The sequence below is a fragment of the Odocoileus virginianus genome, chromosome 28 (genome assembly GCF_023699985.2).
Source record: "Odocoileus virginianus isolate 20LAN1187 ecotype Illinois chromosome 28, Ovbor_1.2, whole genome shotgun sequence".
In the NCBI taxonomy this organism is placed as follows: domain Eukaryota; kingdom Metazoa; phylum Chordata; class Mammalia; order Artiodactyla; family Cervidae; genus Odocoileus; species Odocoileus virginianus.
In genome coordinates, this window is record NC_069701.1 from 35119404 (window position 1) to 35131993 (window position 12590).

At 46.6% G+C, this 12590-nt stretch overlaps 1 protein-coding gene across 4 annotated transcripts; it reads right to left on the bottom strand.

The window, feature by feature from the left end:
* Nucleotides 1-631: 631 nt before the first annotated feature.
* ZBTB3 (zinc finger and BTB domain containing 3) lies at nucleotides 632-3231 on the bottom strand. Of its 4 annotated transcripts, none has more exons than XM_020899563.2 (2): nucleotides 2918-3231; nucleotides 632-2479 (listed from the first exon to the last, which is right to left on the bottom strand). In XM_020899563.2, the coding sequence occupies exon 2, from the start codon at nucleotides 2426-2428 to the stop codon at nucleotides 887-889; it is 1542 nt and encodes a 513-aa protein (XP_020755222.2). In that variant the 5' UTR covers nucleotides 2429-2479; nucleotides 2918-3231; the 3' UTR covers nucleotides 632-886. The 4 variants fall into 4 exon arrangements, with proteins under 4 accessions (XP_020755222.2, XP_020755219.2, XP_020755220.2 ...); XM_020899560.2 differs by lacking the exon at nucleotides 2918-3231 and adding an exon at nucleotides 2774-2908; XM_020899561.2 differs by lacking the exon at nucleotides 2918-3231 and adding an exon at nucleotides 2757-2908.
* Between the last annotated feature and the right edge of the window lie 9359 nt (nucleotides 3232-12590).

A 12590-nucleotide genomic window follows, 5' to 3' on the forward strand; every position in this document is an offset into this window, starting at 1 on the left:
TAGTGTTTCCTGCCTTCCAGTTTGTCTTCAGAGACCTCAATCCACATATAAGAAGCAGGCAAAAATTTCAAGTCATCAATACGGTATCTGTCGTTGAAACAGTCAACTAAGTTTCTACATGGAAAGCAGACAGAAAGGGGTAAGGCAACAAAACCGAACACTCAAAAAAGAAACAACTTCTAGTTCAAAGTTAACCATCTTCAACAAAGTTTCAAACCAGCATGAAGTCATAAGCCAGGGTTCAAATTCTGGCCTGCGCCTTAATTAGCTCTGTGACCTTGAACAAGTTAACGTAGATTGTTCAGTCTCAAGTTTCCTTTGTGGGAAAAAAAGTGGGGACAGGGATAATACCTCATAAAGTTGTTGACGATTAAATGAGTATATGAAGTCCCCAATACAGCCCAGGACACAGGAGCTCAAATACAACAATAAACCATAATCGTGTAAAATAACCTAATTTGTATACTTTTCCTAAGTAAAGTCTACATTACCCTTTCCTTATCTCACTTTTTTCCTCCTAAGCAACCTGACCCCTACCCCAAATGCAGGTGTCAGATTCCTAAAAAGTCTGGAGGAAAGCTATGAAAAAATCAAGAGGCATGCATGTTTGTGGAAGAAACCAGCCAACAGGTTTAGAAAAATACTTTCACTGCCAGCTTTATGGTCCAAAATGTAGAGTGAGAAGTGATTACATCTCAGGAAAATTCCCAGTGCGGCGAGGAGTAGGCTGAGATGCAATACCCATAAAGTCCTCTCTGGCTGGGAAAAGAAAAGGGCAGAACCTTCATTCCGTCCCCAGCTGAGGAGATGAGGCGCTTCCACCTTCCGTGCTGCCCCCTGGTGGCGGCAAGAGCAGGCCTGGCATCGGCGCACGCTCTCCCGGGTGTTAGTTTTTGGAGCCAAGTACAAAATCTTTGGGTGGCCCTCCAGCACTGCTGTTCTGTCTGTCTGCGGTCGGGGAGCCAGGGAGGGGCTGCGCTCCCAGGACGGGGCCAGCCTCGGGATCCGGTTTGCTGCGTTTGGCCAGGTCCTCATTGTGAGCCTTGCGGATGTGGCGGTACAGGTCCCCTGACTGTGTGTAGCTGCGCAGGCAGTAGCGGCACTCGTAGGGTCGCTCCCGCGTGTGCACTGTGGCGTGACGACGCAGTGTGTAAGAGCATGAGAAGGTCTTCCCACATGTCTTGCAAGTCGGAACATCCTCAGTAAAACCCCCAAAGCTTCCTGGGGCTGCTTCATACTCAGAAGGCAGGTAGAGCGGCTCATGCATGGCGGATGGTGCAGGCAGGGGCGAGGTCACCAGCCCTCGGTGATACTGCCCTGGACCTGGCAGCAAATGGTAGGGGAGGTGAGGATCTGGCGGCAGGAAGTGGTCACTGGGCCCCACCTCCTCCAGTCCTGCTGCCCGTGGCTCCTCAAAGGCCTCTGGTTGGGGGGGCTGTCCACCATACACGGCTACTCCAGGAGGGAAAAGTCCCTCAGGTCCTCGAGGCTGTTCCTCTGACACGTCAGGCTCCTCATCAGAAATCACAATTGCTTCTACTTTCACCTGTACCAGCTCAGCTTCCGCGGGGGCTGGAGCCTCAGGTGGAACTGGGACTGCGGCTGAAGGTGGGGGATAGAAGCCTTGCAACGGTCCTCCAGTTGCCCTTGGTTCTGCCGCCCTCAGGCTCTCAGAACCCACAGCAAGGGGAGCCAGTGGCTCCACTGAAACAGTTGCGAGGCCCGCAGAGAAGTAGTTTGCAGGGCTGGTCTCTGTGGAGCTGCTGGGGCTGGCAAGAGAGACATCAGCCACCGGTAGAGGAGGTGCCCGCTGATGCGATGACTCAACCTCCACGCCAGGCTGTGTAGTGTCAGCCCCAGCTGGCATCGGTGGCTCATCTGGAGGACAGACGGGTGAGGGAGCTGCAGAGCCTTTCCATTCTCCTTTGCCCCAGTGCCCTGATGTCTCTGCTGATGCCAGCGAAGGCTGGGAACCACGGGGAGTGCTGGACAAAAACTCCAAATTAGGGGGTTGTGAGTTGGTTTCTTCTTCCTTCTTGGTACTGTCCGCCTCTGCCAGGGCCCGGGCTTGCAGCCGCCGCTTACACACCTTGACAATATCATTCATGTGCAAGTAGCTGGCGGCCGCCAGCACATCCTCCACAGGGGTATCCCCCCTGAGGACTAGCTGGCCAGCATACATAAAGTCCAGAAGCAGTCCAAAGGCCGGGGCTGTGACAATCTCGTTGTGGATACACACCAGATCCCTCTTGTCCAGTTCCCGCTCTTTGTAGAAAAGCTGGAAAAACGGGCTGCAGGAGGCCAGCACAGCCCGATGGGCCAAGAACTGGGTACTACCCACCATCACGGTGCAGTCACAAAGGAAACCCTGGGACCGCTGCTCTCGGAGGCTCTGCAGCAGCTGCTGGCTGTGTTCTGGGAACTCCATAGCACTCCACAAAGGGAAAGGGACCCTAGGAAGATCCTCTCCAGTGGTTCCCTGGGAAGAGAGGAAAGTGAGTTAGGGCAGGTAACCTCCCTATAAACCTTAACGTCAGCTCTGAGCTATTACTTGCCACCCCAAAGCCTCTGGCAGCAGCATCCCGACCCCAAGATGCTCCCTTAAATTACTACCCTTCTTTCTCCCAGGTCACACCCAGTGGTCTACTTTTAGCCCCGCCCCTCGGCCTAACCTTAGCAGCAGGCCCCGCCCCGTCCACAAAGCCCCTCCCCGGAAGTCCCGCCCCTTGGGCAGCCTCCGCTTCCTCGATGCCCACCCGGTAGCTTCCAGCACCTCCTCCAACTGGAGTCTCGACCCCAGGCCTTCTCGGGCGATACCTCTTCGCCCTACTCCGGGAACTCCCTGAGCCTCTCTCGAATTCCAGGGGCTAAGAAGTCCGAGGGTGGGAACTAGCAGAGAAAGCTGACCCTCACCCACCAACGAGCAGCCACCGGGAAAGCTCCGCCCCTTCCCGCCTTCTTAGTTTTAATTGGCTCAAATTTGTCTTCCCTCGTCTCCGATTGGTTCACTCTCTACTAACATTCCCCCGACTCAGGGCAGCGTCTCCAAGTGGGTGCTGGTGGCCGTCGCTCAGGCAGCTAGGCGCCCTATTGGTTAGCGCTCCTGTCCTAAACTTTTCCTTTTCGTCCCGCCTTCTTTGCCTCGGAGCCCTTGAGATTGGCTGAGCTTCTCCATCCACCTGAGGCTGTGGGAGGGCCGGGACCTGTGAGCAGTGGAGCGCGACGCCCTCGGGGCGGGGCGCGAGGCCTGCCACAGCGCAGAGCGTTGTGTCTTAGCGGGCAGCGCGTCATCCTGGCTGGTGAGTGTCCGGGCAAGGAGGACCAACAAACTGGTGTGGTACCCAGGAGGTCCGGGTCTTTGACTCAGCTCAGCCGTAACCGTGGGCGATGGCTGCACCTCTCTAATCTGCAGTTGTCTCTTGAAGGTCTCTTCCTCCCTCAAAAACTCTGCCCTACTGCCTACTGCCGTACTCCACGCAGTCTGATAGTTCCAGGCTCCTGGCTAAGCAGTGGTGGTGTCAGAGAACTAGCAGCTGTGTGCATGTAGTGTCCCTAGCCTGAACTCTAGTGAGGAGATGCGTGTCCTTATCTGTGTCTGGAGCGTAGAGGGCAGTTGCTGATAGGAGAGGAGAGAGTGGGCTCACGGCCCTAGGATGTCACTGGGCGTGAAAAAGAGCGTGGCTACTTAAGAAATATTCCAAAATTCCTAGAAAACCACAGGAAAGGACTGTGAATTGGGAGTCAGTGATACCTGCCTGTCCTCAGACAGGGACAGTATGTTGACAAGGTTTTTTAGTTACTGAGTCGAGTCTGACTCTTTACAACCCCATAAACTATAGCCCGCCTATAGCTCAGTCCTTGAGATTTTCCAGGCAAGAATACTGAAATGGATTGTCATTTCCTTCTCCAAGGTGTCTTCCTGACTCAGGAATCGAACACACATTTCCTGCTTTGGCAGGCAGATTCTTTACCACTGAGCCACCAGGGAAGCTGGCCATTGACAGTGGTAACTGCACAGTGCCCTTCAAACATTATTCACTCTTTGACCTGCCTTACCTAGCATCTCCACTTTGTTTGTAGCCAAGCACTCGAATCAGATCTAGGTAGAATTAGGCACAGTTCCTCTTTCTACCTTCCATTATAGTACTAGAGACATGCAGGCCACACTGGCCTCAGTTTGAGAGATCACTTCTTCCAGATATTCTTCCAAGTCATACAATATCTATTGTTCAGATCAGTTCAGTCACTCAGTTGTGTCGGACTCTTTGCGACCTCAGCACGCCAGGCCTCCCTGTACATCACCAACTCCCGGAGTTTACTCAAACCATGTCCATTGAGTCGGTGATGCCGTCCAACCATCTCATCCTCTGTCCCCTTCTCCTCCTGGCTTCAATCTTTCCCCGCATCAGGGTCTTTTCAAATGAGTCAGCTCTTCACATCAGGTGGCCAAGGTATTGGAGTTTCAGTTTCAACATCAGTCCTTCCAATGAACACTCAGGACTGATCTCTTTTAGGATGGACTGGTTGGATCTCCTTGCAGTCCAAGGGACTCTCAAAAGTCTTCTCCAACACCACAGATCAAAAGCATCAATTCTTCAGCACTCAGCTTTCTTTATATTCCAACTCTCGCATCCATACATGACAACTGGAAAAACCATAGCTTTGACTACACAGAAATTTGTTGGCAAAGTAATGTCTCTGCTTTTTAATGTACTATCTAGGTTGGTCATAACTTTCATTCCAAGGAGTAAGCGTCTTTTAATTTCATGGCTGCAGTCACCATCTGCAGTGATTTTGGAGCCCAAAAAAATAAAGTCTGACACTGTTTCCCCATCTATTTGCCATGAAGTGATGGGACCAAATGCCATGATCTTAGTTTTCTGAGTGTTGAGCTTTAAGCCAACTTTTTCATTCTCCTCTTTCACTTTCATCAAGAGACTCTTTAGTTCTTCTTCTTCACTTTCTGCCATAAGTGTGGTGTCATCTGCATATCTGAGGTTATTCATATTCTCCCAGCAATCTTGATTCCAGCTTGTGCTTCTTCCAGCCCAGCGTTTCTCATGATGTACTCTGCATATAAGTTAAATAAGCAGGGTGACAATATACAGCCTTGATGTACTCCTTTTCCTATTTGGAACCAGTCTGTTGTTGCATGTCCAGTTCTAACTGTTGCTTCTTGACCTGCACACAGGTTTCTCAAGAGGCAGGTCAGCTGGTCTAGTATTCCCATTTCTTTAAGAATTTTCCACAGTTTGTTGTGATCCACACAGTCAAAGGCTTTGGCATAGTCAATACAGCAGAAATAGATGTTTTTCTGGAACTCTCTTGCTTTTTCAATGATACAATGGATGTTGGCAATTTGATCTCTAGTTCCTCTGCCTTTTCTAAAACCAGCTTGAACATCTGGAAGTTCATGGTTCACATATTGCTGAAGCCTGGCTTGGAGAGTTTTAAGCATTACTTTCCTAGCATGTGAGATGAAGGCAATTGTGTAGTAGTTTGAGCATTCTTTGGGATTGCCTTTCTTAGGGATTGGAATGAAAACTGACCTTTTCCAGTCCTGTGGCTACTGCTGAGTTTTCCAAATTTGCTGGCATATTGAGTGCAGCACTTTCCCAGCATCATCTTTTAGGGTTTGAAACAGCTCAACTGGAATTCCATCACCTCTGCTAGCTTTGTTTGTGGTGATGCTTCCTAAGGCCCACTTGACTTCACATTCCAGGATGTCTGGCTCTAGGTGAGTGATCACACCATTGTGATTATCTGGGTCATGAAGATCTTTTTTGTACAGTTCCTCTGTGTATTCTTGCCACCTCTTCTTATTATCTTCTGCTTCTGTTAGGTCCATACCATTTCTGTCCTTTATTGAGCCCATCTTTGCATGAAATGTTCCCTTGGTATCTCTAATTTTCTTAAAGAGATCACTAGTCTTTCCCATTCTATTGTTTTCCTCTATTCCTTTGCACTGATCACTGAGGAAGGCTTTCTTATCTCTCCTTGCTGTTCTTTGGAACTCTGCATTCAAATGGGTATATCTTTCCTTTTCTCCTTTACTTTTCGCTTCTCTTCTTTTCACAGCTGTTTGTAAGGCCTCCTCAGATAGCCATTTTGCTTTTTTACATTTCTTTTTCTTGGGGATGGTCTTGATCCCTGTCTCCTGTACAATATCAGGAACCTCCGTCCATAGTCTATCAGGCACTCTGTCTATTTGATCTAGTCCCTTAAGTCTATTTCTCACTTCCAATGTATAATCATAAAGGATTTGATTTAGGTCATACCTGGATGATCTAATGGTTTTCCGTACTTTCTTCAATTTAAGTCTGAATTTGGCAATAAGGAGTTCATGATCTGAGCCACAGTCAGCTCCCAGTCATGTTTTTGCTGACTCTATAGAGCTTCTCCATTTTTGGCTGCAAAGAATATAATCAGTCTGATTTCGGTATTGACCATCTGGTGATATCCATGTGTAGAGTCTTCTCTTGTGTTGTTGGAAGAGTGTGTTTGAATGCCTTCTCTTGGCAAAACTCTGTTAGCCTTTGCCCTGCTTCATTCTGTACTCCAAGCCAAATTTGCCTGTTACTCCAGGTATTTCTTGACTTCCTACTTTTGCATTCCAGTCCCCATAATGAAAGGGACATCTTTTCTGGGTGTTAGTTCTAGAAGGTCTTGTAGGTCTGCATAGAACCATTCAACTTCAGCTTCTTCAGCATTACTGGTAGGGGCATAGACTTGGATTACTGTGATTTTGAATGGTTTGCCTTGGAAATGAACAGCGATCTTTCTGTTGTTTTTGAGATTGCATCCAAGTACTACATTTCAGACTCTTTTGTTGACTATGATGGCTACTCCATTTCTTCTAAGGGATTTTTGCCCACCCTACTAGATATAATGGTCATCTGAGTTAAATTCACCATTCCAGTCCATTTTAGTTCGCTGATTCCTAAAATGTCAGTGTTCACTCTCGCCATCTCCTGTTTGACCACCTCCAATTTGCCTTGATTCATGGACATTCCAGGTTCCTATGCAGTACTGTTCTTTAGCACATCAGACTTTACTCCCATCATCAGTCACATCCAGAACTGGGTGTTGTTTCTGCTTTGGCGCCATCTCTTCATTCTTTCTGGAGTTATTTCCCCACTGATCTCCAGTAGCATGTTGGGCACCTACAAACCTGGAGAGTTCATCTTGCAGTGTCATATCTTTTTGCCTTTTCATACTGTTCATGGGGTTCTCAAAGCAAGAATACTGAAGTGGTTTGCCATTTCTCTCTCCAGTGGACCACATTTTGTCAGAACTCTCCACCATGACCTGTCCATCTTGGTTTGACCTACATGGCGTGGCCCATAGTTTCATTGAGTTAGACAAGGCTGTGGTCCACGTGATCAGATTGGTTAGTTTTCTGTGATTGTGGTCTTCATTCTCTCTGCCTTCTGATGGAGAAGGATACGAGGCTCATGGAAACTTCCTGATGGGAGAGACTGACTGAGGGGCAAACTGGGTCTTGCTCTGATGGTTGAGGCCATGCTCAGTAAATCTTTAATTCAATGTTCTGTTCAAGGGTAGGGCTGTGTTCCCTCCCTGTTATTTGACCTGAGGCCAAGCTATGATGGAGGTGATGAAGATAATGACGACCTCCTTCAAAAGTTCCCATGCATGCACTGCTACACTCAGTCCTCCCATCCCTGCAGCAGGTCACCCCTGACCCACGCCTCCACTGACCCACGCCTCTGCCAGAGACTCCTGGACACTCATGGGCAAGTCTGGATCAGTCTCTTGTGGGGTCACTGCTCCTTTCTCCTGGGTCCTGGTGTGCACAAGTTTCTGTCTTTGCCCTCCCAGAGTCTGTTTCCCCAGTCCTGTGTAAGTTCTGGCAGTTCTATGGTGAGTTAATGGCGACCTCCTCCAAGAGGGCTTGTGTCATACCCAGGTCTGCTGCACCCAGAGCCTCTGCCCCTGCAGCAGGCCACTGCTGACCCATACCTCCTGAGGAGACACCCAAACACAGTTCTGTCTCAGTCTTTGTGGGGTCTCTGGGTCCTGGTGCACACAAGGTATCTCAGCTCTCTGAGCATCTCTGGCGGGTATGGGGTTTGATTCTAAATGCAAATTCACCTCTTGTACTGTCTTCCTGGGGCTTCTCCTTTGCCCTTGGATGTGGGGTATCTCCTCACAGCTGCAGCTCCAGCGTCACGCATCTGCCGCTCCAGCGAGCTGTGAAAGTGCTACACTCAATATGCCAGCAAGTTTAAAACTCAGCAGTGGCCACGGGACTGGAAAAGGTCAGTTTTCATCCTAATCCCAAAGAAAGGCAATGCCAAAGAATCCCCAAACTACTGGGCACTCATCTCACATGCTAGTAATGCTCAAAATTCTCTAAGCCAGGCTTCAACAGTATGTGAACTGTGAACACCCAGATGTTAAAGCTGGATTGTAAAAAGACAGAAGAACCAGAGGTCAAATTGCCAACATCCATTGTATCATTGAAAAAGCAAGAGAGTTCCAGAAAAACATCTATTTCTGCTGTATTGACTATGCCAAAGCCTTTGACTGTGTGGATCACAACAAACTGTGGAAAATTCTTAAAGAAATGGGAATACTAGACCAGCTGACCTGCCTCTTGAGAAACCTGTGTGCAGGTCAAGAAGCAACAGTTAGAACTGGACATGCAACAACAGACTGGTTCCAAATAGGAAAAGGAGTACATCAAGGCTGTATATTGTCACCCTGCTTATTTAACTTATATGCAGAGTACATCATGAGAAACGCTGGGCTGGAAGAAGCACAAGCTGGAATCAAGATTGCTGGGAGAATATGAATAACCTCAGATATGCAGATGACACCACACTTATGGCAGAAAGTGAAGAAGAAGAACTAAAGAGCCTCTTGATGAAAGTGAAAGAGGAGAGTGAAAAAGTTGGCTTAAAGCTCAACACTCAGAAAACTAAGATCATGGCATTTGGTCCCATCACTTCATGGCAAATAGATGGGGAAACAGTGTCAGACTTTATTTTTTTGGGCTCCAAAATCACTGCAGATGGTGACTGCAGCCATGAAATTAAAAGACCCTTGCTCCTTAGAAGAAAAGTTATCACCAACCTAGATAAGAGGGTAACAGGCAGGAAGGCCAGAGGCCTCCAAACGGAGGAAATAGGCTGCAAGTGTCAGACATTTTTGTCTCTCTTAAGCGCAGGAGGAAACAAACTAGCGATATTTTTTTCCTTCTTTATACAAATTTAAAAGGAGGTTTCTCTTAAAATACTGTGTTGCCATAATGACACCCGGTTTCATCTGAAGCTAAGTATTCTCAAACCTTGAGTTAACCAATACATTTTTCTTATGGAAATGTTTGTGTTAAGCTATGCTAATGTGCTACGCATTTATCCCAGACTCTGTCTTCAAGTCAGTTCCGCCTAATGGCTCAGAACCTACTTGACAAACCAGTATGATATACTCAGATATTGTTCCCCTAATCTATATAAATGAAACAATTTGTATGGTAATCTGCCCTTCTACAAGATTCAAGTCAATTGTTTTATGGCCCAGGATGAATCTTCTGGTGCCAAGATTATCCAAAAATGCATCTTATGGATGAGGGGCCTGGTGCCATTCTGCATTTTAAGACATTCCTTTCTTTCATTAACAGACTGCTAGTGACTATATAACATCCAGCTGAAGACTAGCAGGGGGGTACTCTTTCTGCCCTCTTATGATGCCTATGTCAGAAGCTTTCTCTATCTCCTTTATACTTTAATAAAACTTGATTACACAAAAGTTCTGAGCGATCCAGCCTTGTCTCTGGCCCCGGATTGAATTCATCTCCTCCAGAGGCCCAGAATTATGGTGTCTTATTGTTTAGCAACAACCTTTCATAGACAGCATATTAAAAAGCAAAGACATTACTTTGCCGACAAAGGTCTGTGTAGTCAAAGCTATGGTTTTTCCAGTTGTCATGTATGGATATGAGAGTTGGAATATAAAGAAAGCTGAGTGCCTCAGAATTGATGCTTTTGAACTGCGGTGTTCGAGAAGACTCTTGAGAGTCCCTTGGACTGCAGGGAGATCCAACCAGTCCATCCTAAAGGAGATCAGTCCTGGATGTTCATTGGAAGGACTGATGTTGAAGCTGAAACTCCAATACTTTGGCCACCTGATGTGAAGAGCTGACTCATTTGAAAAGACCCTGATGCGGGGAAAGTTTGAAGCCAGGAGGAGAAGGGGATGACAGGGGATGAGCTGGTTGGATGACATCATGGACTCAATGGACATGAGTTTGAGTAAACTGTGGGAGTTAGTGATGGACAGGGAGGCCTGTCATGCTGCAGTCTATGGGGTCACAAGGAGTTGTTCATGACTGAGCAACTGAACTGAATACTGATGATCTCTAATTACATAACAGCCTTTCTTATCCCTGCCACCACTTTCTTATCCTCAAACCAGAGACTGAGGTTCTTCTGAGATTTGCACAAGTGACTTAGCCAAAGGCACACAGGTAATAAAAGGCAGAGTCGAGATTGAATCTAGGCCTATCTTCAAACTCCTAACCACTGTAGATCTGTCTTCTTAGAGTGTCCCCTGGGTGGTCTTCAGGATTGTTGTAGTAGCCATGGACAGAGAATTCAGACTCAGTTGGGGGCCGGATTATCGTGACTGTTGGAAGAACTGGTGGCACAGAAGTAGTGAAAGGTTGTTGCTGAACTGTAGTAGCCACATGTTCCAGAAAAGAAACTCACTCAGAAGGACAATGCAGATAGTGGAGTGCAGTTTGTTACACCAGCGGGCCCAAGGCAGAGTCTCCTCTTAGCCAGTCACTCCAACCAGTTTTTGTGAAAACCTTATATACCCTAAGTGTACGTGCCCAAATCCACCTCCCCAAATTCCATGAAACTAGTCTGGACAAAGGGAAAAGAAAGATACAATCAAAGTCAACCTGTCATTAATATGCCTTAAGCCTAGGTAGTTAACAGTGGACAATTATCAATAAGCCTGTGGTCATACCCGAATAAGCATAATAGAATGTATGATTCTATATGAAAGTGAAAGCGAAAGTGAAGTCGCTCAGTCACGTCCGACTCTTAGTGACCCCATGGACTGCAGCCTACCAGGCTCCTCCATCCATGGGATTTTCCAGGCAAGAGTACTGGAGTGGGTTGCCATTGACTTCTCCACATACCTGAGACTAAAGGAGATTGTGTTTCTTCTACTTTTGGCCACTGGCGACTTCACACATTCTTGCCATCTGTATCTATTTTAAAGAAAATGCTTGGGATGGCAGGTAAGTGCACCAAGATGGTACACTTGAGGAGTTCTGATCCAAGAATGGGATTTTTCTCAGGGCTGCTGTCCTTTGCCTCTGACCATCAGAAGCAACAGCAGTTCTCTTATTTGTTTACATCTAAATTTTTAAAGGAAATTTGCATATTTCATATTTTAACCCTAGCAGTATTTAGAAATCAGTCAAGATATCCCCAGTGACAGGTGGCCCCTATAGTTCAAAGAAATTGGTGATTTGGTAGAAAATTATCTTAACAAGAGATCCAATGTCAAATCATGTCAAATGCCCCTTCTGAATTCTTATAGTTTAAGAATTCTCAGAAATATCATAAAGCAACTAACAAATTTTATTATTCTTAAAAATATCTTTTCTCTCTACTTATCTCTTTGAAACTTCCACCAAATCACTAAAAACTAGAAAGATTAATTCTGGGTAACTTTTCCCCTCTTCAAAAATTAAATTATCCTTCCTTCTAGGTTTTTGTAGGGGTTAACCAGAAAAGAATGTGGCATTAGTAAGATGTTGGATACTGAAAAAATATGCAGTAAAATCAGGATAATGTTGCATTTAAAACTGCAAGGATGAATCCTGAAGCTAAAAAAGTACCTTTTCATTCTCCATTCTGTAAATTTCTCATACATTTAGTTTCTTTAAAAATGAAAAATCTGGAGTTCTTTATCCTGATGGTTCAAGTAGTTCAGGTAGTCCAGTTAAGAAGTTTAATATCCTGTTCACAGATCAGAGATTCTATTTAGTTACACAGATAATTAGGGTATTCTTTTAGGTGATGGAAAGTCTAGGTAGGAGCCCTGGGGCTCTTCCTTCCGGGGGTCTGGTTTTCCAGTTTGTATGTTGTTTCCATAGATACTGGGCATATAGCTCAAAGTCCACAGTCCAAGATGGAGTCCTGCTTTCAAGATAGAGCCTGTTCTGTCTGTTTCCTCCTTTAGAACTGTGAAAGATGCCGGGATTCTTGGCCTGTGGAGGAGAAGAATTCAATCTGGGGCCAGGGATGAGGCTTGATCGCTCAGAGCTTTTATGTAATAAAGTTTCATTAAAGTATAAAAGAGATAGAAAAAGCTTCTGACATAGACATCAGAAGGAGGCAGAAAGAATGCCCCCCCCCCCCCCCGCCCAGTCTTTAGCTGAATGTTTTATAGCTACTGGGCTTCCCCTGTGGCTCAGCTGGTAAAGAATCCACCTGCAATGCAGGAGACCAGGGTTCGATCCCTGGGTTGGGAAGATCTCCTGGAGAAGGGAAAGGCTACCCACTCCGGTATTCTGGCCTAGAGAATTCTATACAGCCCATGGGGTCAGA